This window comes from Archocentrus centrarchus, chromosome 14 (assembly GCF_007364275.1).
Source record: "Archocentrus centrarchus isolate MPI-CPG fArcCen1 chromosome 14, fArcCen1, whole genome shotgun sequence".
NCBI classification, from domain to species: domain Eukaryota; kingdom Metazoa; phylum Chordata; class Actinopteri; order Cichliformes; family Cichlidae; genus Archocentrus; species Archocentrus centrarchus.
The window spans coordinates 22,224,736-22,251,095 of record NC_044359.1 but is presented as its reverse complement, the minus strand read 5'-3'; the positions used below and the strand labels follow the sequence as shown (position 1 = coordinate 22,251,095).

General features: G+C 45.9%; 1 protein-coding gene across 2 annotated transcripts in view; it reads left to right on the top strand.

Moving 5' to 3' along the window:
• The window catches only part of LOC115792067 (complement factor B-like), a 67,133-nt gene that overhangs the window by 34,766 nt on the left and 6,007 nt on the right, over positions 1-26,360 (top strand). For both annotated transcript variants that reach the window (XM_030746441.1, XM_030746440.1), the window contains 3 exons: positions 2,060-2,155; positions 2,325-2,459; positions 3,866-3,972. In XM_030746441.1, coding sequence (XP_030602301.1) covers positions 2,060-2,155; positions 2,325-2,459; positions 3,866-3,972 — 338 coding nt within the window. The remainder of the gene's footprint in view (positions 1-2,059; positions 2,156-2,324; positions 2,460-3,865; positions 3,973-26,360) is intronic.

Genomic DNA, 26,360 nt, shown 5'->3' with positions numbered 1-26,360 from the left:
CTGACACAGTCTCTGAATAACAAAGATTCATTACAAGGAAGAACAGTGTTGTATCGAACACTCTCCCGTTTGAACAGAAAATGTCAGCTTTTATAGCATAGATGTCCTGCCCCTAACATCTGTTACATATGACTTTACCTTTAGGGCTGGCTAAAGCTACTCCCAGAGGAATGCAAGATGGCCTTTGTACATTTGTTATTGACTGAGGAGACCTCTGATCCTGGGCCTCCTTCCTCTGACCCTAGGGCTCTCTCCTCAGGAAGGGGCCTTACATCTAATGTCCCTTCCCAGGAGTGGTAAAAGCCATAGGGAATTTCAGGCATCCAGAACACCAGACAACTTGTAACGTTCTGTTGTGTTCAGTGATGAAGAGGAGGCGGCAGACATAATCAGCAGACAATCAAAAACTCACAGGCACACTGGTACTTGGGAATTCCACAGTGTTTGTCCTTTAATAAACACACTCTTCACCAACCTTACAAAGCCTGATTGAATGGCTGTGGTATTATCAAACATGAAATAAGCAGTGTTCGCACAACCCGTGACATTATTATGAGTTAGGGAGATAAAAATATTGGTCCGTCTTGGTCCATGCATCCATCTGCCACACGTTTCTCCCACACTCTTTACAGAGGAGCGGTGGCATATACTTGTGATGTCACTAACAATAATTATGGCTGTCTTAAGAGACACCACACAGCTACGACCTCATAAGGACTGCTCAGTGACATTTGATAAACTAGAAATTTAAAGTGTACATGTAATGTCCTCATTTATCAGATCTTGGATCTATATATGATGTGAATTTATGTTTTCTCATATTGTGAAATGTCCTGCAAAACAAAGTGAGGTGACTGTGATATTCAAAGGCTGCATGAAAATACTGCAGCTTAGTGCAGGATAAACAGGTTAGTTTGCTGTACTGTGGTGAATTTACATTAAAACTCTGTGTTTGGTGCACAGCAGCTGTGTTCATGGTCAGTTAGGTTATATCTGCAGAGATGAATTTAATTTTAAACTGATGATGCTTAGATTCTATAGGCAGTTCTTAACTGCTCGGTGACCGCTAGCTCAAATCAATGGACTGGCATGGAAGAAAAAAATGGATTGGAACCTTGAGAGAGACTCAAACCACCTGGCAAGTCTTCAGAGAACCCTTGGACTGGCATGCAGAGACTAAAGTTCACTGCATAGTTTGTTAGTTGGTGTACTGTGGTGAATTTTACAGTAAACCTCTGTTGAACTGTGCACAGTAGCTGCTGTGTTCATGGTCAGAGTTTGGTTACATGAAGTGTTGCAGAGATGAGTTTGAATCTAAGTTGATGATGCTAGGTGGCAGAAATGTCCTCCAAAGAGCTACATGGGAACATGTCAGAGCCTGTACTTTTTCACTTTTACTTGAGTCAGCCGATTTGAATGTTATCAGTCCATTAAATGCACGTTATTAACGATTATCAGATCCATAGTTAAGGGCCACGAGGGGCCGTCTCCACCTCCTAGCCGGTCAAAAAGGTTGTTATCATCGTTCTAATCAAGGATCACTGTTCCGGTGTGATGTGGACTGGAGTGGATGTCTGGAGTGGATCTGGATTCCGCTGTAATTAGTGATAACGGCCTACTGAGACGGCTAGTAGGTGCAGGAGGGCCAGTCTGAACTACACTTATGGGACTGATAACTGTTAATAAAGTGCATTTAAGAACTGATAACATTCGAATCGGCTGAATTAGAGCAGTAGCTGGCTGCTGGGAGGGACTACGATGAATCCAGATCCACTCCAGACATCCACTCCAGTCCACGTCATACCAGAACAGTGTTCCTCAATTAGAATGATGATAACAGCCTTTTTGACTGGCTATGAGGTGGAGACGGCCCCTCCTGGCCCTTAACTATGGGTCTGATAACTGTTAATAATGTGCATTTAATGCAATGATAACATTCGAAGGGGGTGCTTGAGTAAAGAAGCTAAATCAGTACTTCAATTTTTATCAGAGTATTTTTTTTTAAAGAAGTATCTGTACTTCTGTCATCTCTGGTTAACACATTGTTTTCCCACTGCAGGTGCTTATAACATGGGTGGTTCACCAGCGGCCACTGTGGCAAAGATGAAAAATATGGTGTATATGAACGAGTATGAATCCAGAAATGACTATCTTGGTGAGTTTTCCATCTGATTTGTGCACATTTCTATTTTTATACAGACTTTCATCATTCAACCTCAATCCTTCCTAACAGACTTTTGTTATGTGTTTTAATGCATAATTCACTATATTATTTATTTACCAAATAAAGAAAAGTGGTCATGTTATGCTTCATTCTGTTACAGACATTTATATTTTTGGAATTGGGGATGACATCTTTGATGATGACCTAATGCGCCTCACAGCAGGAACTGGAGGGCGCCATTATTTCAGAGTGAATACCTTAGAAAACCTACAAGAGACTTTTGATGAAATGATCAGTAAGTTGTGCTTGAAATTAACCATGACTGTCATGGTCCTGGGCCGGTGGCCCAGTGTCATTTGTTCTCTTGTTTTTGGTCCTCAGTTTATTTCTAGTTCCTTGTGTTCTGTGTCAAGTCTCCACCTCTGTTTTCCCTTGTCCCACTTCCTGTTTTATTTTGGTAGTGTCATGTTTCTTGTGCAGTGTATTTAGTTTTGCTTCCCCTTGTCTCATCAGTGTTGTGTTCAGCTGTGCTCCCTGCTGTTTCCACTTTCCCTCATTAGCCCTCCTGTGTATATAAGTCCTGTGTTTTCTCTGCTTGTTGTCATGTTGGAGTGCCTGTGTGTTCTTGTCAAGCCTTGTTTGTTTTTGGATTACTTTCTACATTTGGCTCCCAGGAGGATATTGGTTTTTGTTTTTCAATAAACACCTTTTAAGTTATGCCTGTTTCCGGAGTCCTCCTGCATCTGGGTCCATCTCTGCCTATCATTAGTGATGGGCAAAACAAGGCTTTGTGAAACACTGAAGCATTCGTGCCGGAATTGTATCGAAGCTTCGAAACAATCTGAAACCCATCTCCAAAGCTCCTGATTATACCTGAGCAGGGGCGTGGTGGCCATCGGGAGGTTCGGGAGGTTTCCTGAACGGCCGGTGATCAGAATTTTTTTTTTTTTACCCAATTAAGCACAGCAGCACTCACGCAGCCACAGGTGCAGTCAGTGATGGTCGGTCGCGAACGTTTCGGCTCTAAGAGCTGGCTCTTTGAAGTGAATGACAGGAGCTGGCTCTTTTTTCATCAGGAGGGGGCTACAAACACAACAGCCCAGCAGTGTTAATCCGGTCTTTAGGTCTGACGTCATTCCCAGGTCCAAATGCTCCTAAACAGCAATGGCATAACCAATGACTGTTCACTATTAAAGATGACTGTAACATACCTTATCAACTGCAGCTATTTCCGATTCTCTTTCTCATCATTAAAATGACAGCTTAGTGTGTGTTTTTTTTTTTTTTAATAAATATTAGTTTTCGTCAACGACCCTTTTTTTCATGACGAAAACGAGATGATAACTCAATAAAAACTACCTGAGGATAAAAATGATGACGAAATTAATTGACACTTTTGTCAACAAATGAAAATGAGACGAATATGCTTAGCAGGACTACATCCAATCAGAACTTATATAATTTTGTGACAGGGCGGGACAAGTTAGGAAAACATAGTGTCTTCCTTCACAAATAAACAAACACGCAGGTAACAGACCACAGCTATCATCATCTGGTGGCCTTCCAATAGGATACAGCTTTAAGGCACTTCCCAATTGGCTTCATTTTTTTGACCTGGAAGCTGCATCAATGTGTTATACTGTCTATGCGAACAACATTGGATTCGATATTTTTAATCATTACGCCCTTTTTTTCATACAGATGAAGATGAAGTCAAAGGTCTCTGTGGACTTCACAAAGAGTATGGGGAACCCTACAAGTACCTTAAGAGGAAAATGTATCCATGGGTGGCGTTTATTTATACCCAGGTGAGAGTTTCATTGAACTCAGCAGAGAAATGTGTTATAATATAAATCTCAGTCTTTGCATGTTTGTTATAGAACCATCCAAAATCTCATTCCTTCTATTTGATCATTATAGTCATTATAGTCATAATAAATATAGATTTTTTTGGTATTAATATTTTCATAGGTGACCAAACATTAGAATCATCTACCATGTTGCCATGCTGTTCCTACAAGATGTTATACAGAGTAAAATAAAGCAGGGGTGTCCAAAGTACAACCCGTGGGCCAAACGTCGCCCGAGCTTGGATTTTTAGGGTCCGTGCACACCAGCACAGGCAATGAATATAACTCAGCATGCAGTTCCTCTTTTTAACTCATGGAGACAGTGTCTGCTAACTGCTTCAAAACCTCAATAAGAAGAAGATTGAATGATTAACTAATCACAGCCCATGCTGTGTGACGCTATGCGGCTTGGGTGGGTGGGGAGTCATAGTCAGTGGTGTAGTCTAAGTGATACGCTGGTATACGCCGTATACCCACTGGAAAAGCTTATGAATTTCCGTATAACCACTTAAAAGTACCCAATGATAGGTACTACGTGATTTGCTACGTGATTTACATGACCAGCGCAAACTCTTTACTACTACTCTTTACTGCTCCTCTCCGATGCTGTCACCTGCTGCCATGCGCCCCCCTTTCCTCTTGTTCCATCTGAGGTTCACAGCCATTGGCTGAGTTCATTACCATAGCTCTCTGCTCTGTGATTGGTTTCTTATTCAGCTGCTCCTCTATGATTGGCTGGGGATGTCAGTGGAAGCAGCGTAGACAGACATGAGTCGAGAGACGCAGCAGCTGGAGCACATGTGTCATCCCTGATAGAGCAATTATTTTACTCAGGAATACAGCAGGACGGAATCCAGCACTATTAGCTTTTGATCCAACCAAACTTGAAATTGGTCAAATTTGTTTCTCCTCAACTCGTAATAGCAACCGTCGTATATGTTCATTATTTCAAAAAGATGTTGTGTCAACCCCATATATGGTATCTTATTGGAACACATTTATTGATAACCTTAACTGGAAAAGGATTTGGACTTTACCAGCCAGATACATGACAACTAATAAAGTAAACGAAGTATCATTTAAAATTATTCATAGGTTTTACCCATCCAAAATCTTTCTACAGTGTTTTAACAACAATATAGACATTATTTGCTCTTTTTGTAAGGTAAACCCAGAAGACATGTTCCATTTATTTTGGTCTTGCCCCCTCTCTGCTCAATTCTGAAAAAATATTTGCACTTTGATCTCTACTTTTATTGAGCCGGATGTCTCCCTTTGCTTTGAACACGTATTGTTTGGCTTCATTGATTACCCAATAACTAAAAAAAACAATACTATATAATTAACCTTAATATATACTTCGCCAAATGGCATATTCACAAATGCCGTTACACTAATCAAATACCTCTTATTTCCATTTTTTGAAAATTAGGTCAAACAATATATTCAAATTATTAGAAACTTCACCAATACTAAAGCCATTAAAACTTGCTCCTTATGTGCTCTCTTTAATGTATTTATGTAATATGTTTCGGTAAATGATTGTTTCAATACCTGTATCCCCCTGGCAGACGTTATGACACCATATTGTAATTCGTTATACTGTTCTGTTCTTTGTTTTTCAATTAAAAAAAAAAAATTAATAACATTTTTTTTTTTTTTAATAGAGCACATGTGTCAGACTCCAGGTCCACGGGCCACATCCGGGTCGCGATATAATTTTATACAGCCCGCAGGATGATTTCATATAGCTATTATTAATGGCCAGCGGGTAAAATTGCGCTCCCACCACGTATACTACAAATCTCACAATGCACTGCAACAGCTGCCGCGCAGGCCAAGACCTGTGCACTAACTCATTTTCCGTTGCCAATGACACATTGATCAGTGATCAGCTGATAAAAACAACAATCATCACGTTTTACAGTGACATTTAAGCTAGCCTGACACTGCTATGTTCGGGGAAAGGATATGGGAGAAGATGCAGAGGGAGACCTGCACAGGTGAGCTGAGAGTGCATCACTGTGTCACACACAGGAAATGCGCAGCAAATTCCTGAAGACAGAAGACGTCATAAGCACCGTAACACAGTGAACTTTACAAGAGGCAAAGGTTTAAATCACTGGCAGTTTTGGAGGAAATAGTTTCTCAATTTGGTGACGTTCTTTATCATACACGTGCCATGAGCACGTGTATGATCTTTTCAAGTTCATGAAAAGATTTCAAGTTCTTTTCATGAACTTGAAATCTGTCAAGTTCATGAAAAGTAAAGGTTGAAGTCCCAGCAGGGCTCCGGGATGAAAAGTGGCTGTGAGTCGGTTTTTCTCTGCAACACAATGAATCATCTTACTGTAAGTCCTGCAGCTTCAAGGACGGGACAGCGTGATAACGAGTATGATTGCTGAAAAAAAAAATCAGAGCAGGTCTCCACCGCTGTGTTTGCAGCTGCACTTTCTGCTGAGAAACTAGACACACTGTGCAGTTTACGCAGAATTTTTCCGACTGTGAAGCGCAGAAATTCTCATCACAGTTTTTACCTGAAAATTTTGCAAATTTTCATCAGCTTGAAATATATTCATTTTTCCTGATGTTATTTTTAAAGAAAAATAAAATTTTATATTGTTGTGCTTGTGCTCCTCTGGAAGTGAGCTCGAACACTTGCGTGGATGACGTGGGTGGAAAAACTTCGCACGACAAGAAATCCTCAGTTTACAAACTTTACTGAGACTTCAGCAGGTCAGTACAGAACATTCAGCTGTTTGCATCAGAGAAGACAGCGGGCTCTAGCTCAGGCACAGAACAGCAAGTTTGCACTGTCCATGCGATGAGCCGTGAGCACTGTCTGTAGCCTCAATAACACAGGAAAAATGTCTCGATTGTCTATATTCAGGACTGTAGAACATTCTTAACCAATCAGCATCCTACTGTACATGCATTTTGACCAGGATTTGTCCTTCAATGAACATATTAAACAAATATGTAGGACCGCTTTTTTGCATTTGCACAATATTTCTAAAATTAGAAACATATTTTCTCAGAGTGATGGTGAAAAGCTAATTCATGCATTTATTACTTCTAGGGTGGACTATTGTAATTCGTTATTATCAGGCTGTCCTAAAAGCTCACTGAAAAGCCTTCAGCTGATTCAAAATGCTGCAGCTAGAGTACTGACAGGAACTAGAAAGAGAGAGCATATTTCTCCCATAGTAGCTTCTCTTCATTGGCTCCCTGTTAAATCTAGAATATAATTTAAAATTCTTCTCCTCACCTACAAGGTCTTGAATAATCAGGCCCCATCTTATCTCAAAGACCTTGTAGTCCCATATCACCCCAATAGAGCACTTCGCTCTTAGACTGCTGGCTTACTTGTGGTTCCTAGAATACTTAAGAGTAGAATGGGAGGCAGAGCCTTCAGCTTTCAGGCTACCACAAAATTACCACAAAATTAACTAAACTCAAAACATATAAGTGAATACCAGTATAACACATTTCTTTGCCTTTGCAATTGCTCCTTCAAGTTCTTTTTTTTTTTAAAATGATAAACACTAACTCAACTGACATAAACTCAAAGATACACTTAACAGTTCCTCTTACAACTAATTTCGGAATCTCTCCGGGTTTTGAACTACACGTCCGCTGGACGTTTTAACAGTCTTTTCTGGAATGCCTTTGAGCCCTTGTCTTTCTTCGGGCTGACATCCCAAAGCTGAGGTGCGCTCTCTTGATTGCATGACTCTTGAGAAGCTCCTTTCTCCACTAGATTGTAACCGTTCTCTTGTAGTGGCAGCTCTGGCACCAACGGGACATCCTCTTCTGCCATCTGTATGGCTAGGCCTTGACACTGCTGTAGCACTTGGCTCCAAGGTTCGTCGTCCAATCCATGCAAGAACCACTTTGCTGTCATATGGTTTCAGCCGATTGTGATGCATTATCTGGCTGCACTTCAACCCTTGATTTTCATATAGGACAGGACCCTGGCGTGCAGAAACAATCAAGGGGCCCTTCCAAGGTGCCTGAAGCTTTGGACTTAGTACCTTCTTTTTGGTGTCATCCCTCACATACACCAAATCAGCAACACTGTAGGTATACTCTCGTGCTTGAATGTCGTACACCTTCTTCTGTTGTTCTTGTGCAGTGCGGAGGTGTTCCCTGGCTGTGTTCTGTGCCTCCTTGTGTCCCTCTTCCAGGTCGTAGAGGAAATCGGTTACCTCCATTCAAGAAGATTTAAGTTCTGCAGCTCCCGAATGGACATCCTGTGGTTGGTGAACCTCTCGGCCAAGCATGAGCCGGTTAGGCATGAACCCAGTGACTGCATGCCGGGAACTGTGGTAGGCTGAGGTTAGCAATGGCAGGTGCTCATTCCAGTTCTTTTGGTTTTGGTCCACATAACACCGGATCTTCTGGAGTAGGGTTCTGTTGAACCTTTCTACCTGCCCGTTAGACGCTGGATGGTAGGGAGTGGTCCTGGTTTTTGTGATCTGCATAAGCTTACATACACTTTGGAACATGGAACTCTCAAAATTGTGACCCTGATCAGTGTGCAACTCGAGGGGGGTTCCAAATCGAGCAACAAACTCGTACACAAGCTTCCTGGCTGTGGTCTCCGCCCCTTGGTCTGGAACAAGGAAGACCTCGACCCATCGGGTGAACTGGTCAGTTATGATCAGAATGTACTTGTTCCCAGAGCTGGATACTGGAAAGGGACAGAGGATGTCTAAACGGAGATGGTCAAGAGGTGCTCCAGCTTGGTAGCTTTGTAGCTTGGCTCTTTTCACTGGCCCTGGGGCCTTGCATGCACTGCAATGTTGGCATCTCCTTACGAACAGACGAACATCCTCACTCATTCCATACCAGTAATAGCTCTGGCATAGGCGCTCAAGGGTTTTTGCTTCCCCAAGATGACTAGAATAGGGAGGGCTGTGACAAGCCTGCAAGACCTCTTCTTGCATGGAAGCAGGAACGAGTAACAGCAAGGTGGGATGTTGAGCTGCTACTCTCTCCCAGGAATAATGGAGGACTCTCTCCCGCAGCACAACGTGAGGCCAGCAGAGCCAGAACTTCCGCATTGCAGGGCTTTCAAGCATCACCTGATCTTTTGTGGGGAGGGCAGTGAGGACCGGGTCAGCTTTCTGGTGTCTGGCCAGCTCATCAGAGCTGAGTGACTGGAGCCAGTTAACCACTGGAGTCGCTGGCATGGGTGCATGAAGCTGGTTTGTTTCTGTCGATTGAATGCTATCACCGTTGGTCTCACTGCCGGACTGGATATAGCTCACTGCCAGCGGCACCACATCATTGACGTCATCCTCAAACCTTGCCCACTGCACATGGAGTCTTTGGCAATACTTGCATCCTTGGCACGGAAGGTCTGACAAGTTCTTTCCAGCTTGGTAATAGTCACACTGACACAGACCTCCTTCTGTTTGTGTTGACAAAGCGTCAGCATTGGAGTGTTTGCGACCTTCTCTGTGCTCGATGTGGAAGTCATATTGGCTCAGCTCCTCCAGCCAGCGAGCTAGTTGGCCCTCAGGGTATATGATCCATCCATAAAAGGAACTTCCTGCCCAGTAGGTAGTGGCGAAATTGGCGGTGTAGCGAACAACAGCCAGTAACGCACGTCTGGTGACACAGTATCTCTGCTGAGCTGGTGTAAGTTGACTAATGGCGTATGCCAGAACTCGCTCTTCTTCCCACTGTAGCTGTGACAGAACCGCTCCAATACTGTGGCTTGACGTGTCAGTGTCAAGAATGTACTTGCCTCCAATGATGGGGTATCCCAGTACTGGTGCTGCCGTTATTTTTTCTTTTAGTTGTGTGAAAGCATACTGGTGCTCATCCGTCCACAGGAATGTAGCGCTCTTCTTTAGAAGGTTGTGGAATGGACTTGCCAGTTCTGCAAAACCTGGAACAAATTTACGATAGTAGTTACATAGCCCAAGAAAAGCTTGCAGCTCTTGCAGGTTGTTGGGGGGCTCCCAGATCTGCACATCCTTGAACAGAGCTGGGTTTGGGCGGATTCCAACACCACTCACAACGTGGCCTAGGAAGAGGACTTCCTCCTGAAGCAAGTGGCACTTGGATGGCTTCAGTTTCAGCCCATAGCTGTGGAGCCGCTTGAAGACCTGTGTAAGCCGGTCCAGGCTCTCCCCCACCCCCCCCTACCGAGGACAATTACATCATCCAGGTAGATCAGCAAGGTTTCCCACTGAAGTCCCCTAAGGACGAGCTCCATCGACCTCTGGAATGTGCCTGGGGCACTTCAGAGCCCAAATGGCATACGATTGTGCTCATATAGCCCCCATTTGGTGATGAATGCCGTCTTCTCACGGTCTCCATCATCCACTGCTATCTGCCAGTAGCCAGACTGAAGGTCGAGTGTTGAGAACATAGTAGCAGCCCCAAGAATATCAAGGCATTCCTTAATCCTGGTGCATAGGATATGCAAACCGGCTGTTTAGACAACGGTAATCCACACACCATCGTACGCCTCCATCCTTTTTGCGTACTAAGACAACTGGAGAGGCTCACTCTGATGAGGAGGGTGTAATAACACCCGTTTTAAGCATGGCTCTGAGGCGCTCTTCCTCTTCACCTTGGAATCCATCCTCTCTTACTATTTTTGAAGGTACCAGTTCGTTACCAATGAAAACTTTGCCATGGGTGTGGATAACAACATCATGCGCCTTCATCAGATCCAAGCCTAGCAAGACAGAGTCACGTATAGGTGCTACATGCACATTCCACTTGATCATTTTGGATGCAATTCCAAAGGTGATGTTTAGTCCACTTTTTGCCTCCATGCCATCCCCAACTTCTGCATTCAGAAGGTAAGTATTACGTAGGCTTGTTGGATCATCTCCATAAAGACTCCAATACAGCTCCTGTGAGATCACAGTTGCTTGGGCTCCAGTGTCCACGACAGCCTATGTTGGAATGCCGTTTACAGTCACAGGAGTCTGCAGACTCTCACCTTTGTTGCTGGTGCTGCTAATCTGAAGCCCTCGTAGCTGATGGTCCGAAGTTGGGTCTTTGTCACCATGCCTTAAGGGCAACTGTTGGGCTTGGTGACCTTGGGCAGTACCTTTGGAAATGTCCTTGTTCCCCACATTTAAAACATGGGCCAACTGTTTCATGGTTCGGACTTGGTGACTGGGTGCGAGTCCTGCTGGACTGCATGTGAGGCTGGTTTGGTTTTCTCTCTGATGTTAGGGGATCTTGTATTTTTGCTCTAGCTTGCTGGCGCTCTGCATATGTAGACTGAAATTGGTCAAACTGCAATTTTAGGTCCCCCACTGTGTGAACAAGGGTCTTGACTTGAACATAATCCTCCCTTGTGCATTCTGGCAGCGAGCAGACATAACGTATTACAGCCCCCCGCAAGCAGTCATGCAGTCTGTCTATTCTCTCTGCAGTACTCCATCCATACTTCCTGGCCAGGTGCTCAAATGGCAACAAAAATGAGTCCCAGTCATCATTTCCATCAAACGTGGCAAGTTTAGGCCAGTGCACTTCCTGCAGAGTGTACTAACTGCTGTGGCCAGAGCTATTCAACCTCTGCCCCTCATGATAGGGAAAAGGGTGCTGGGCTTCATGTTCAGGGTCTCTACTGTTTCTTTGTCTACTATCAGGTCCAGGGTTGACACCCCTCCTGGTTGGGCCAGAGTTACGAGCCCACTGGCTTACATCCAACTCGGCAGCAAAGGAGCCACCAACACGATCTCTTGGTCTTACAGGCATCCCCCAAGAAGCCAAAGATGCAGCACTAGGCTCTGGTATATGCCTATCCCATGTGTGATGTGGTGCAACTTCATCCCCACTGCCACTAGGAACAGTAAGAAGTGGTGTGACTTGCTGTGTAGCTGGGTTTCCCCGTTATGCGTATTGTAGCATTAGCTCTCGAATCCCGTCAGCCAGCTAGTTAGCTTCTCCCTGCCGGGTTGATGTACTCACGATTAGCAGAGCTTTTGGAGATCCCACTTCTGACACCAGCTGTCATGCTTGTGCTCCTCTGGAAGTGAGCTCGGACACTTGCGTGGATGACGTGGGTGGAAAAACTTCGCACGACAAGGAATCCTCAGTTTACAAACTTTACTGAGACTTCAGCAGGTCAGTACAGAACATTCAGCTGTTTGCATCAGAGAAGGCAGTGGGCTCTAGCTCGGGCACAGAACAGCAAGGTTGCACTGTCCATGTGATGAGCGTGAGCGCCGTCTGTAGCCTTAATAACACAGGAAAAAGTCTCAGTTGTCTATATTCAGGACCGTAGAACATTCTTAACCAATCAGCATCCTACATGCATTACACGTGACACACTATGTAAGGGAAAAAGGAGGGAACAAACTCCTCGACTGTGGACTGCCTTACACTATTTTAGTTAATGTGTTGAGGAAAAAGTTGCTGTATTCTGGCCATTCGAATTCACATTGCTGATAAAAATTACTATTTTTAATCCTGCTCGCCCTGTGACTCAGACTGTAGCTGTGCCCAAATTCAGGGGCCGCATCCTTTGAAGGACCCGGTCTGCGTAGGACGGGCCCATGAAGACCGCAAAGGCCGGAAGTGAACGGCTGTGAAATTGGACGGTCTAGCCTTCATATCAGCATCACCTGCCCCCACCTCAGCGTAGCTCATGTTGCCTAGCAACCGTGACAGTGCGAAGCACAGCTGTGGAAAAGCAGCTGGTTAAATGGAGAACAAACTTTTGCTACTTTTTGTAGTTTAATTTTAAATCTTTAATTCAAAATAAGCTGTTAAAACAAGCATAACACATTTCAACATCAAGGAATACAGCTGAGCGAATGATTAATTTCCAACTCTATTAAGTGAGACATTAATGTAGAATAAAACTATCCAGTTATGATGCTTAACTTTAATTTCAGGCAAACCGATTTGCTGAGGAACAAATGAAACACTGAAATAAACCAAACATCAGCCATTAGAGATCATCTGTTCTTAACTTCCACTCAGCGGTGAAAGCCAGCGGGGGTTTGAAAAGGATGTGCCGGCAGTCGGACACTCTCTCCGGCTAAAGCGAGCCTCGATAGTCAGCTGACAGCTAGCAAGGCGAGCTGCTGGTAGAGCAGCGGCAACGGACAGCTCCGAAAACAGCGGAGCACTTTTTGTAATTAATCAGAATCAGAATCTTTATTGTCATTGTACACAGAAGTTGCACAACGAAATTTAAAATGCATTCCTTTCTAGGTGCCTCAGACAATAAATAATAAAATAATAAAAATATGAGTGATAAAAATGATTACTAAAATACAGTGCACAATAGTAAATTAAGACGAATCTAGCCCCAATACACACACCAACGCACGCACACAGTCAGCACTACCACCCCACATCACTGTCCAAACCACACAGAGTTCAGTTCAATGATAGCCCTGGCATAAAAGCTGTTCCTCAGTCTGTTTGTTCTGGCCTTCATTGTCCTGAAACGTCTGCCTGATGGCAGTAGCTGAAACAAGGAGTGTCCAGGGTGTGAGGGGTCCTGGAGGATGTTCTGTGCCCTCCTCTGGCAGCGGGCATTGAACAGTTCCTGGAGGGAGGGCAGGGGACAGCCTATGATCTTTTGAGCCGTGTTGATGATTCGCTGGAGTGTTTTCCTGTCTGCTGCTGTGCAGTTGTTGAACCACACGCACAGGCAGTAGGTCAGGATGCTCTCTACACAGCAACGGTAGAAGGACACCAGCAGATTCTGGGTCAGATGGTTGCTCCTAAGAACCCTCAGGAAATGCAGTCTCTGTTGGGCCTTCCTGACAATGCTGGTCGTATTGATACTCCAGGTCAAATCATCCTGCAGATGTACTCCCAGGAACCTAAAATCTGAAACCAGCTCCACTTCATCCCCCTCGATGAACAGAGGTTGAATGACATGTGTTGTCCTCCTAAAGTCTACTACCATCTCCTTTGTCTTAGTGGTGTTCAGGATCAAGTTATTCTCACTGCACCACCTTGACAGCCGCTGCACCTCGTCCCGGTATGCTGACTCATCCCCGCCTGATATGAGCCCCACCACAGTGGTGTCATCCGCAAACTTAATGATGCAGTTACTGGCATGTATGGAGGTGCAGTCATGTGTGTAGAGGGTGAAGAGTAGGGGACTCAGCACACAGCCCTGTGGAGAGCCGGTGCTGAGGCTGATGGCTGAAGAGAGGTGGGGACCTACTCTTACCCTCTGGGAACGGTCTGTCAGGAAGTCCTTGATCCAAAGACAGGTGGAGCGTGGTATCCCCAGATCTGACAGTTTAGTCACCAGTCTGCCAGGAAGGATGGTGTTAAACGCCGAGCTGAAGTCCACAAAGAGCAGCCGAGCGTAGTTCCCCCCCTGCTCCAGGTGAGAGAAGGCAGAGTGGAGGGCCGTGGCAATGGCGTCCTCTGTGGACCGGTTGGCTCTGTAGGCAAACTGGTGGGGGTCTAGTCTGGGGGAGAGACTGGAGATGACGTGAGCCCGGACAAGCTTTTCAAAGCACTTCATAACAATTGGTGTGAGTGCTACTGGCCTGTAGTCATTCAAACCTCTGATAGTGTTCTTCTTGGGGATGGGGACGATAATGGAGGACTTCAGGCAGGAAGGGACAGCAGCCTGGCTCAGGGACTGGTTAAAAATGCTGGTAAAAATACCAGACAGCTGAGCCGCACAGACCTTCAGTATCCGTCCAGAGACACCATCGGGCCCCACAGCTTTCCTGGGGTTCACAGTTTCCAGCATACGCCTCACCTCTTGCTCTTGCAGCCTGAGGATGCTGCTGCTGCCTGCTGAGGGATGTTGGATGGCTGTCTCTGATTGCTGTACCTCAAAGCGTGCAAAGAAGCTGTTCAGCTCCTCTGCCAGATTGATGTTACGCTGATCAACTAACAGGCTGGGTTTGTAGTTCAAAATATGCCGAACCCCTTGCCACACCTGCCTGAAGTCGTGGCTCTGGAAACAGTCCTCAATCCTCCTCTTATACACAGCCTTGGCCTCCCTGATGCCCCTCTTCAGGTTGGCTCTGGCAGCGCTGTAAAGCGCCCCATCACCAGCTCTGAAGGCGATGTTCCTTTCTCTGAGTAAGCTCTGCACCTTTCCATTCATCCATGGCTTTCTATTTGGAAAAACCCGGATATTCTTGTCCACAGTTACAGTGTCGGTGCAGAACTTGATGTAGTCCAGAACAGCCGAGGTGTACTGCTCCAGGTCCTGGTGCTTGAATACGTCCCAGTCAGTTGTTTCAAAGCAGTCCTGCAGCTGTTGAGAGGCACCTTCAGGCCAGGTCTGAACAGTCTTAGATGTAGAAAGAGCAGTTTTGCTGAGGGGGGTGTATGCTGGAATCATAAGCAGGGACAGATGGTCTGACTGGCCCAGATGTGGCAGTGGCACAGCCCTGAAACCCAGCTTGATGTTAGAGTAGACTTTATCCAGTGTGTTGTTCCCTCTTGTAGGGCATTTAACATGCTGATGGAACTTGGGTAGAACAGTCTTTAAATCGACATGGTTAAAGTCTCCTGCAATGATGTGTATAGCCTCAGGATATCTGCTCTGTTGACTGCAAACCGTGTCATGTAAGAGACTAACAGCCGAGTTAGCATTAGCATCAGGGGGAAGATAAACAACAATGATCAAAACAGCTGTAAACTCACGGGGCAGATAGATGGGCCTGCATTTAACAGTCATGTACTCCAGGTCCAGAGAGCAGTGGCTGTTCACAGTCATACTGTCTGTACACCAGCTGTTGTTTACATACAAGCACACACCCCCTCCTCTGCTCTTACCGGAGGTCCGCATTCTGTCATGCCGGTGCGTTGTCCTGCCGGCTAGCTCGATGGCTGCATCAGGAATGGATGAATGAAGCCAGGTCTCAGTGAAGAGCAAAACGCAGCAGTCCTTCACGGTCCTGTTTGTAGCCACCAGCAGTCTCAACTCATCCATTTTATTCGGGAGTGATCTTACATTGGCGAGGAAAACACTGGGTAACGGAGGTCTATGAGGCCGTTTACGTAGCCTCTCCAAAACGCCAGCTCTGCCGCCTCTTTTCTGCCTCCTTTCTCTGCGCCGTCTCCGTCTGCGACCCCCCCTCACAGGGATGATGAACCACAAAGAGCCAGGTGGTCTGGCGATGTCCACCGGGATGTTGTGAGAGTGGAGGAAGTCAGCCATAACCGCCTGCTCACTTTGTGCTCCTATATGTAGGAGTTCGTGCCGTCTGTATGTTATAATGTCCGCCCGACATAATGGTGATGTGTTGAGCCACAGTTGAAGCACACATAACAACATACACAATTTCACAGAGCACCGAAAAGGAGAGCACTGAGCCGCTGCGACTATGCGCGCCGCCATCTTGAAAGCTAAGCGATATCTTGATACAACGAGCTGATATTTGAGGTCTACACATTTACATTCTTGCCTGAAAACATAGTAAAAATTTATTTTGTGTCACAGAAACAGTTATTTTTCAAACTTTTTGGCCGCTATCTTCCGCCATTTTTGTGTTTGAGTTTTGATGCGCAATGAATCATGGGATATGGTAGGCCAAGAAGGATACACCAGACCGATCCTTCAAATTCGAGAAAAGAAGGACGCATCGTCGACCGCATTTGGAGGAGTCTTCGAATTTGGACAGCCTTCGTCGCTTCGTTGTGACATAATCAGCCTACAAATGCGGCCTTCGAAGGATGCGGCCCCTGAATTTGGACACAGCTTGTGTCTTCAATTTTGGCCCGACCTACGATTGAGTCTGACACATGTGAGCCAGAGGATTTTACAATGTTCTGAAAATGAAGAGAAAACAAGCTACACTTTTTGGATGTTTTTATAAAGCAGCTGCCCCTGAAGTCACAGAGGCAGCTTTAGAAGAACCTGCCAGTTTGATAGACACAGTTGGTTCAACCTGTTTTTTGTATAGTACTTCTGTACTTACTATTTAATACTTAAAGGTTTTGCTTTTATATTGTTTTATAAATTCTATGTGTTTTTTAACACAAATCCAACTGTTGTACAGTTTGTTGTACATTTATTCAAATGTAAGCATCAGAGAAATTTCACAATGTTAAATATGCTTAAAAATCAAAATAAATTGTCAATTACCCCTAGCAACTTTGTTTTCCAAAAAGTGACTAGTGAGAAATTTAGCGACTTTTTCCGGCGACTTTTGGACTCTTTGAGATAGCCAGGAAAGCCGAAATCCTTCACCGACACCCTGTTTTGTGTACCGTATTTTTCAGAATATAAGTCGCTCTGGAGTATAAGTTGCACCAGCCAAAAAATGCATAATGAAGAAGAAAAAAAACATATATAAGTTGCACCGGACTATAAGTCACATTTTTGGGGGAATTTTATTTGATAAAATCGAAGACCAAGAAGAGACATTTCATCTTGAAAGGCAATTTAAAATATTAATGGATTAAAGAACAGGCCATACAGGGTTACGCCTACGGTATGTTAACGTAACACATTCAGCTACATGACGTGTTCTGTGAAATTCTGTTCCCCTGTAAAAATCTGTTTCCCCTGTTTCGGGAGAGTGAACTGCAGCCAGAGAGGCGTATCCGACAGTCTTCACGGCGATTCTGATCAATTTCTCGGTAGAAGTCTTTTACAGTGTTTATTCCTCTCATCAAGAACAACAACTCCTGTGACTATGAAAATATCTGCTCTTTATTTGCCAAAGTTACATGGGGGGAACCAAATATTTCAGCCATCCAAAATATTGTGTTCCCCCTCCATAACATGGGAACAAATTAATTTACGAGCAAGTCTTTTACAGTGTCATTTTACCGAGAAATCGATCAGAAGCCCCATGAAGACAGTCGCATCCACCTCTCTGGCTGCAGTTAGTGCTCCCAACACAGGGGGAACAGATTTTCACGTGGGGACAGAATTTCGCACAACAGCGATTCACGGAGATGTCAAGTGGCTGGAGTATTTTGGTTAATGTGTTAATAATTTCACATATAAGTCACTCCGGAGTATAAGTCGCACCCCCGGCCAAACTATGAAAAAAAGTGTGACTTATAGTCCGGAAAATACGGTACATACAGCGCTCCCTTTGTACGTCCAGACTTCACTTCAGCATCAAGGGGACATCTCCCCACACCCTGGACCTTGCTGCAAACAAAGCTGCTATTTTTCCAGAGACACTTGTCACAAACACAGCCCTGCACAACATGCTTCCCAGCTCTGTGGTAGGTCATGGTTGGCAGTACGGGCATGCAAACAAAGTGGTATGCAGCAGTCATTGCATCTCTCACTGGTGAGTTCAATGACCATTTTTGGCATTTTGCTGCTATTGAAAAGGACATGTTGCTGTTTGACCCTGATGACACTCCACCTCACCTGCAGTTGGAGCTGACTGAGCTTCAGTGTGACAGCCAACACCAACATTTCTCTCGTGTGCCTTTTTACTGGTGTTGTGCAAAAAAGTTATTTTTAGTATTTGCCAAAAAATCATTTGCTATATTTAAACTAGTGAAAATGACTTTTTGAGCAATAATCTGTTAAACATATCAATTCATTTTCAGTGAGAAAGAACACTCCTGTCACAGATAGAAGCTACAATTACTTTTTGGCAATGTGACTTTTACATATTCTTTATTCATCAGGGTAAAACCACTACTTTTTTTCAGAGAGCTCTGGCAGCAGAAGTTGCAACAAATATATCATCACAGTTCTATAAAGATAGTTGATTTGGCCAAAAAGGACCAGGTTGATAATAATGAAGATATAATAACACAGTCGTAAAGATACTTGCAAAACAGGTCATTTCTTTATATTATTTTTAAGGCCTTCATGATTCCTGTTGACTACAGTCTACTTATCAATATAAGCAGAGACATTATACATCAAAATCACTTTTTGGCAAATGATTACTTTTTGGGACAACACCACAGCTGGATAAGATCAAGTTTCCAGAGATCTGAACATTTGCAAAGAAAGTGTTCAGCTTGTTTGGCTCCACGGATTTGTGAGCGCAGAGTTTCTCTGTTCTGAAGAACTGCTCGAGGTCAAGACTAAGTTACTCACACCTACTCGACATTTTACGCATGCATTCCACTGCTCTGGAGCTAGACCTGCCCTGAGTACCTGTGTGCCCTTTCATTAGTGTCAATAGCTTACCTGTTGCTCTGTTATCACAAATACACAGTAGTATTTTACAGAGTTTCTCTATGTTTTAAATTCCATCCATCCATCCATCCTCGTCCGCGTATCCTGTTTTTTTGCGGGAAATTCAGAGAGCTTTTATGCTCTGTGTCCCTATGAATGCTTACATTTGGTTACTTCATGTTTGTTTGCTGCATGGAAATGAAAATATTAAATAACAAAATTTTTATTTGCATCTTTTTTTTTTTTAATTTAAACCTGTCTGACAGCTTAAGCAAGTAAAATTATTGTCTGCATGCTCTGTTGTGCCAAACAGCTTTGCTGTGCCAAGAGGAGCTGTATAGTAGGCTCATCTTGTTATATATATTTTTTCCTTTATATTCTTTATTTGTTTCTTTATTTTCAAGTTTTAAATGACATGGCCCAACAACACGGAAACCAACAGGTGGGAAGGGGGGTGGGGGGCACCAATTGCTGCATTTGTAATGTGTGTAATGTGCATGTGCATATGTTTGTATGTGCATATGTGTTTGTCATGAGCCACCCGCAGCCCCCCATGAGCACCGAAGACCCAAGGGCACACATCCCGATGACAACCGTGTGTCATCGGGGCCTCTATGGCCAAAGGGCAAGAGCCCCAGAGAACAAGTGACGATGGGCAGCTGCCCCGGCCAGAGGCCAGCCATCCTTGCATGAGCCAGGGGAGGGCCCTAGGACCCCAGGAGCTTCCCAATGTCGAGCAGAAACAGAAAACACAATAAACACAATAGACCCTTTTACTGTTTGTAAACAATGATGACGTAGGTAGCGATACGCGCGCATTTTGGAAACCGAAATATGGCGGAGCTCAATAGCATTTCAGTCTACGAGAAGGGATTATCAATGAAAGATCATGAAAACTACCTCCATCCATCCATCCATTCGCTTCCGCACATCCTGTTAAGGGTCGCGGGGGGGCTGGAGCCTATCCCAGCTGTCATAGGGCGAGAGGCAGGGTACACCCTGAACAGGTCGCCAGCCTGTTGCAGGGCCAACACGGAGTGACAGACAACCTTTCACACTCACATTCACGCACTAAGTCACACCTATGGGCAATTTTAGATTAGCCAATTAACCTAACCCCAGTAAGTGCATGAAAACTACCTGCAAAATTTAATTTTGATCACCAGCAACTGACTCCGATCCCTGTGGTACATTAGCAAGTGGCCCAGTATCCATGGGCGAATATATATACATGTATTTGGTGGAGAAACCCAGCATATACACCGGAGGGAAGTTGCAGCGCATACAAGTCACTGGATGCTTACAATTATGTTGTTTGCCGCCATGTACCGAACGCCAAATATCATGATATAGACTCGTAGTTTTGTGTCTTGAAGGCAGTTCTTCCAAGTCAAAGACAAGGAAACAGGACCGCTGTGTATGAGGCTCGGGTCATTGTAAACAAGTCAGAGAACTATGTCCTCACAGCAAATTGTACCTACACGGCACCGTGAGTACTTTGTCAGATTGCTTTTCTAGCTTGCTAAGAGTTTTCCAGCTACAGATATTATTGATTTACAATGAAAAAAAATATATACTGTTCTAGTCACACTGTGAGACACGCTCAACCATTCATATGTGAGTCTGCTCAGACTTTTGACTGGCACTGCATTTTGTAATCTATAGTGCAATTAAATATTAATTTAAAAATCAGGACTCTGAGTCTAGCGATGCCTCACCTGTAAATAGCCAGCCACACTACAGTTTAAAAGCCAAATAGCCTACCAGCTAATGCTGTTTACTTTAGGTACTTGACATCCCGGTATAAACAACGGAAGATAAATAACTTTATCTGATATAAAATGGGCGCTTCAAACACGAGCATTTCTGATCCTGCCCTCAGTCCAGATCGTGTCCTCAGTCCAATTTGTATAAGTACATTTGATGTCTTGTAACCACATACGCCTCCATTTTCTCTTAAACACCCATGATCCAGTGGGATACGGTACACTTTTGGTAGAGTAGAAATTCTGACAGCCAAATGTGCAACAGCCAGACATTTTGATGCTGATATTGCTTTTAAATCATGTTTAAACGCTGCGCAGTCTCCTTGTTCTTATTGATTTGAATGGAGTAGCAGTTCACTTCCGTTTCCAAAATGCACGCACATCCTTTGAGGCTGTAAAAGGGAAACACCGGGAAGTCAAACTGTCATGTCCTGGGCCGTCTGCCCAGCGTTTTGTGTTTAGTTTTATATTTTCCTGAGTTTCTGCCCCAGTTTGTTTTGTTGTTTTTGTTCCCTTTATCTCTGTCTCTCCTGTATCTATGGTCTTGTGTCTTGTTGTTTTGGTGTTTTGTTCCCAGTGTTGTGACTTATCTGTCTGTACCTTGGTCAGTCACTTCCTGTTTTATTTTGCCAGTCTGGTTCTCCCTGTGCTTTGTGTTTAGTTTTGCTTCGCCTGGGTTATTAGTTTTATTTGCTTCACCTGCTGCACCCTGCTGTTTCCTCTTGCCCTGATTACCCATTGTGTATTTAAGCCCTCAGTTCCATTTGTTCTTTGTCGCGTCGTCGTCAAGTGTTCCCGTGCTGTGTGTGTCCCTGCGCCCTGGTTTTGTTATTAGTCCTGGCACCTGTCCAGCCCCAGTATAACTGAGTTTTGGTTTTTCTGTTGTCAATAAATCCACCGTTTTTGTTATAACCTCTGTCCGAGTCTGCATCCTGGGGTCCTCTCCTGCCTGCCACACACACTCAAGTCATGACAGAACGACGCGACCATTACAAAGACCCCGCAGACTCCGACCACTACAGTGGCACTTGTCTGGTGCTGGGGGGCCCAGCATTTTGGAACGGTCCCCAGCGTCGCCACTCACCTCCTCTGCCTGAGCCAACGACTATCCGGACTGGCGGACTTTTTCTGACTCCAGTCACTCACCTGCCTCTCCGTTCGCTGGCCCCTCCCTTCCTCAGCAGTCGCGGCGGCCATGGAGGAAAAGGAGTCCCCGGCAGCAACGGAGGGAATCTCCCCAGGACCCGAGCGGTATAACGCCGCGGATATTGTCACCGCTTCACGCACTTCACGCACTTCACGCACAACCCACCGCTAAAACTGGCTTCAACGTTACAGTAGTTAAGGATAGGGTTTTTCGAACACTGCCGTCATGCAGCCGGATCTCTCTTGGCTAACTGACGATGTGGAGATCCTTGATTCTCCTCTGATGATGGACGCCTTTGAAGCAGAAAATTGTGCATTTCGGTCCGACGGAACGCGACAATCCACAAAAAAGGACAAATATTCTCATAACCCCGCTGCCTTCTCCCTCCCTGAGGTGGCAAGGCAGACCATCATTCGTTGGGTGGATTCTTTGTGTTTGGAGCTTCTTTCTGAACCATGTGAGAATGAACAAAAAGTTATCACAGCCAAGCTTTAAGGGCTAGTGGATGATTTTTCTTGGCTGTTGGACTCTCTGCATGGGTTAGTGAAAGACTTTTTGACCACCACCCTTCACCTACAGCCAGCACCACAGTCCCCACTGCCACAGTCTCTGGCTGCTGCAGTTTCCAAGAAGTCCCACTCAGCAGCCGTAGCTCCAGTCCATCCCCAGTCACTCCAGTCTCAGTCGTCAGCTGTAGCTCCAGCTCCTCCCCAGTCTCCTCAGCCTCCAATGTCAGCTGCCTCTCAGCCTCCAGTGTCAGCTCCCTTTGCTCCAGCTCCCGTTCCGTCCCAGTCTCTGTCCCTGTCTGCTGTAGCTCCAGTCGCTCTTCCCCGCTTTCAGTCTGCTCCTGTAAGCTCTTGTTCAGCTCCCTCTGCTTTAGCCTCAGTTAGCTACGTAATTCCCTTGGACCCTTCAGTCAGTTTGATTTTGGTCTCCTCATCTGCAGTTTTTCCATCCTTAGTCTCAGCTCCCTCAGTTCCTGTCTTAGGTCCTTCAGTTTTGGTCCCAGTTCCCTCAGCTCCTGCTCCCTCTGTAGCTCCAGTCATGTCAGCTTCCCCTCACTCAGCTCTCCCTAGCTCTCAGTCAGCTTCCCCACTGTCAGCTCTCCTTAGCTCTCAGTCAGCTTCCCCAGTGTCAGCTCTCCCTAGCTCTCGGTCAGCTTCCCTACTGTCAGCTCTCCCTAGCTCTCGGTCAGCTTCCCCAGTGTCAGCTCTCCCTAGCTCTCGGTCAGCTTCCCCAGTGTCAGCTCTCCCTAGCTCTCGGTCAGCTTCCCCAGTGTCAGCTCTCCCTAGCTCTCGGTCAGCTTCCCTACTGTCAGCTCTCCCTAGCTCTCGGTCAGCTTCCCCAGTGTCAGCTCTCCCTAGCTCTCGGTCAGCTTCCCCAGTGTCAGCTCTCCCTAGCTCTCGGTCAGCTTCCCTACTGTCAGCTCTCCCTAGCTCTCGGTCAGCTTCCCCAGTGTCAGCTCTCCCTAGCTCTCGGTCAGCTTCCCCAGTGTCAGCTCTCCCTAGCTCTCGGTCAGCTTCCCCAGTGTCAGCTCTCCCTGATTCCCAGTCTGCTTCCACGCAGCCAGTTGTCTCCCGGTCTGCTTCCACGCAGCCAGTTGTCTCCCGGTCTGCTTCCACGCAGCCAGTTTCCCGGGTCTGCTTCCACGCAGCCAGTTTCCCGGTCTGCTTCCACGCCATCTCTGTCAGACACTCCCAAACTGTCCCCTGAGCAGCCCCTGCTGCCCGGGGAGACAGCCACTCAGCCTGCACCATGGCCCTCAACAGCGCCTTGGCCTTCAGTAGTGCTTCTGCCCTTCATCGGTCTCCACCTCCATCTTCAGACTCACCTGATCAATCTGCAAAACAGCCCCAGTCACCGGTGGAGACGGCCACGCGCCCTGCACTGCCGCCAGGGAATCCTGAACCAGAGTCCGAGCTGTTGGAGGGTCCCGCTCAGCCCGAGCCGCCAGGGGGTCCCACTCAGCCCGAGCCGCCAGGGGGTCCCGCTCAGCCCGTGCGTCCCGCTCAGCCCGAGCGCTCCAAGCCAGAGGGTCCTGTGCCAGAGGGTCCTGTGCCAGAGGGTCCTGCGCCAGAGGGTCCTGCGCCAGAGCCCGAGTCTTCCGAGTGTCCCGAGCCTTTCACCGTCCTGGGCTCAGGTGAATCAAGGCCAGCTAGGGTTCGAGGGAGTTTCCACTGCATGCCACGCGCCCGCCCGCCCAAGGTCATCCGTCTCTGCCGCTTGCCATGCGGCCACCCACCCGAGGTCATCCTTCTCCGACGCATGCCACGCAGCCACCAGCCCGAGGTCATTCGTCGCCGCCACCGCTTGGAGCGTGGTCGGCCTTCTGCCTCATCCGTTTGTCGCCGCCTCAGCTTGCAGCGCGGTCGGCCTTCTGCCTCGTCCCTTCGTCACCGCCACCGCTTGGACTACGGTCGGTCCTCTCCCTCGTCTCCTCTTCGCCGCCGCTGCTGGGAGCACGGTCGGCCTACAGTCTCTTCTCCCCATCACCGCCGCTGCTGGGAGCGAGGTCGGCCTCCCGCCTTGTCTGGACTCTGCTTTGTGGCCCCTTGGCCTGTGCGGCCCCCTGAACTGTGTATTTTCTGTTTTGGACTTTCCGGCAGGCCTCCTGAACTGTTTTGCCTCTGCGCCTGGTTTTTGGTTGGTCTGTTTTCCCCCTTGCCGTTTGCTGTTTTTTCTTTGTTTTAGCTCCTGAGCTGTCCTTTGTTTTGACCCCCGGTTTTGGACGTTGGAGCCCTCTGGCCTAGGGCCGTCGCCTTTTGCTTCATCCTGTTGTTTTTTTGTCCCCGTGTTTTGTTTTTGTTTTTGGACTGTGTTTCAGCCTTATGCCATTGTTTTTTTTTCGTTCTGTTCCTTTTGTTTTGCTGGTCCTTTGCCTTCGTGCCCCATTCTATCCCCTGTGCTTCCTTGTGTTTTGGTGTTGCTCCCTGCCTGGTTTTGTTTTTGTTTCGAAACGCAAGACATGAGACAAGGGACTAAGACATGAGAACAAAACAGACATAGGAACAATGACAGAATGGGAGGACATGGGAAATAACACAGATAACAAACTATAACAGAAAACCATGATAACCTAAAATCCTAATTCATAACTCAAAACACAACTCAAAGAAATATGAGGTGCACTGGGCCAACAGCCCAGGATCATGACAAAAACATCCAGCCACATGCCCCGGAACCACTGAGTGCCCGCCTCACAGGTGGGCAGCAATGACCAGTGAGGAGCAAACATGTCCCACAGGGGGTAAGGCACACCAAGCCCCAGACCCAGGACTAGCCACACATGCACACACACACATACACACAAACAAAGGCACCATGAGACACATTCATCCACTCATCAACTCGACAATGAGTAGGCGAATGAGTGCCTCCAGAGCCAGCAGCCACTACAGAGCACAGTCAGCCCCACCCCCGACACCATAGCCAACCCCTACCCCACGTTGGGTGCAGGAAACAGGGATGTGAAAAGTCCTACCTGCTCCCCTCCCCACTCATCTGGAAGGTGAAATGTTGGGTGCATGTGTTGGAATCTGTGAGTGCATCAGGTGTATAAAATGAGTATGTCTGTATGAAAACTAGAGTACTAGTAGCCTCTTAACTGGCCACGTCCCATCTGCGGGACGTTTGTAGTTCATTTTATATTGGCCGAATGAGGTGTCAATCAAAATGGGAGGGTCTAGCCTGCCATATATAATGCACTTCATACATCCCACAGATGGGACGTGGCCAGTTATTAGGCTACAAAATGGGTTTTCTAGAACAAATAATAACCAGAGGGCGTTATGTAGTTTTTTCAGGTGATTTTGATTGGTGCTGCCAGTTAACAGGTTAAAATTGAGGGGACAGCAGTTATCATCTACATCTACACCTACTCCCCAAAACCCTCAACATCTAAGGCACGTGTCAAACTCAAGGCCCGTGTGCCCGCGAGATGATTTCATATAGCTATTATTAATGGCTAACGTTAAACAGCGCTCCCACTACTTATACTACAAATTAGGGGTGTGACTCAATTAAAAAAATTAATCTAATTAATTAGGAGCTTTGTAATTAATTAATCGAAATGAATCGCATTTTAATTACATTTAAATATTTAACATGATAAATATTAATTTAAGTTTGGTTGATGAATGAATCAATATACATAAGCTTAAACTTAAGTGCTCCTGTGATAAGCAAACTCCTGAAATTAAAGTTAAGCATCATAATAGTTTTATTCAACATTAATGTCTCACTTAATATAGTTGGAAATTAATAATTTGCTCAGCTGTATTCCTTGATGTTGAAATGTGTCATGGTTGTTTTAACAGCTTATTTTGAATAAAATAATTAAAATTAAACCACAAAA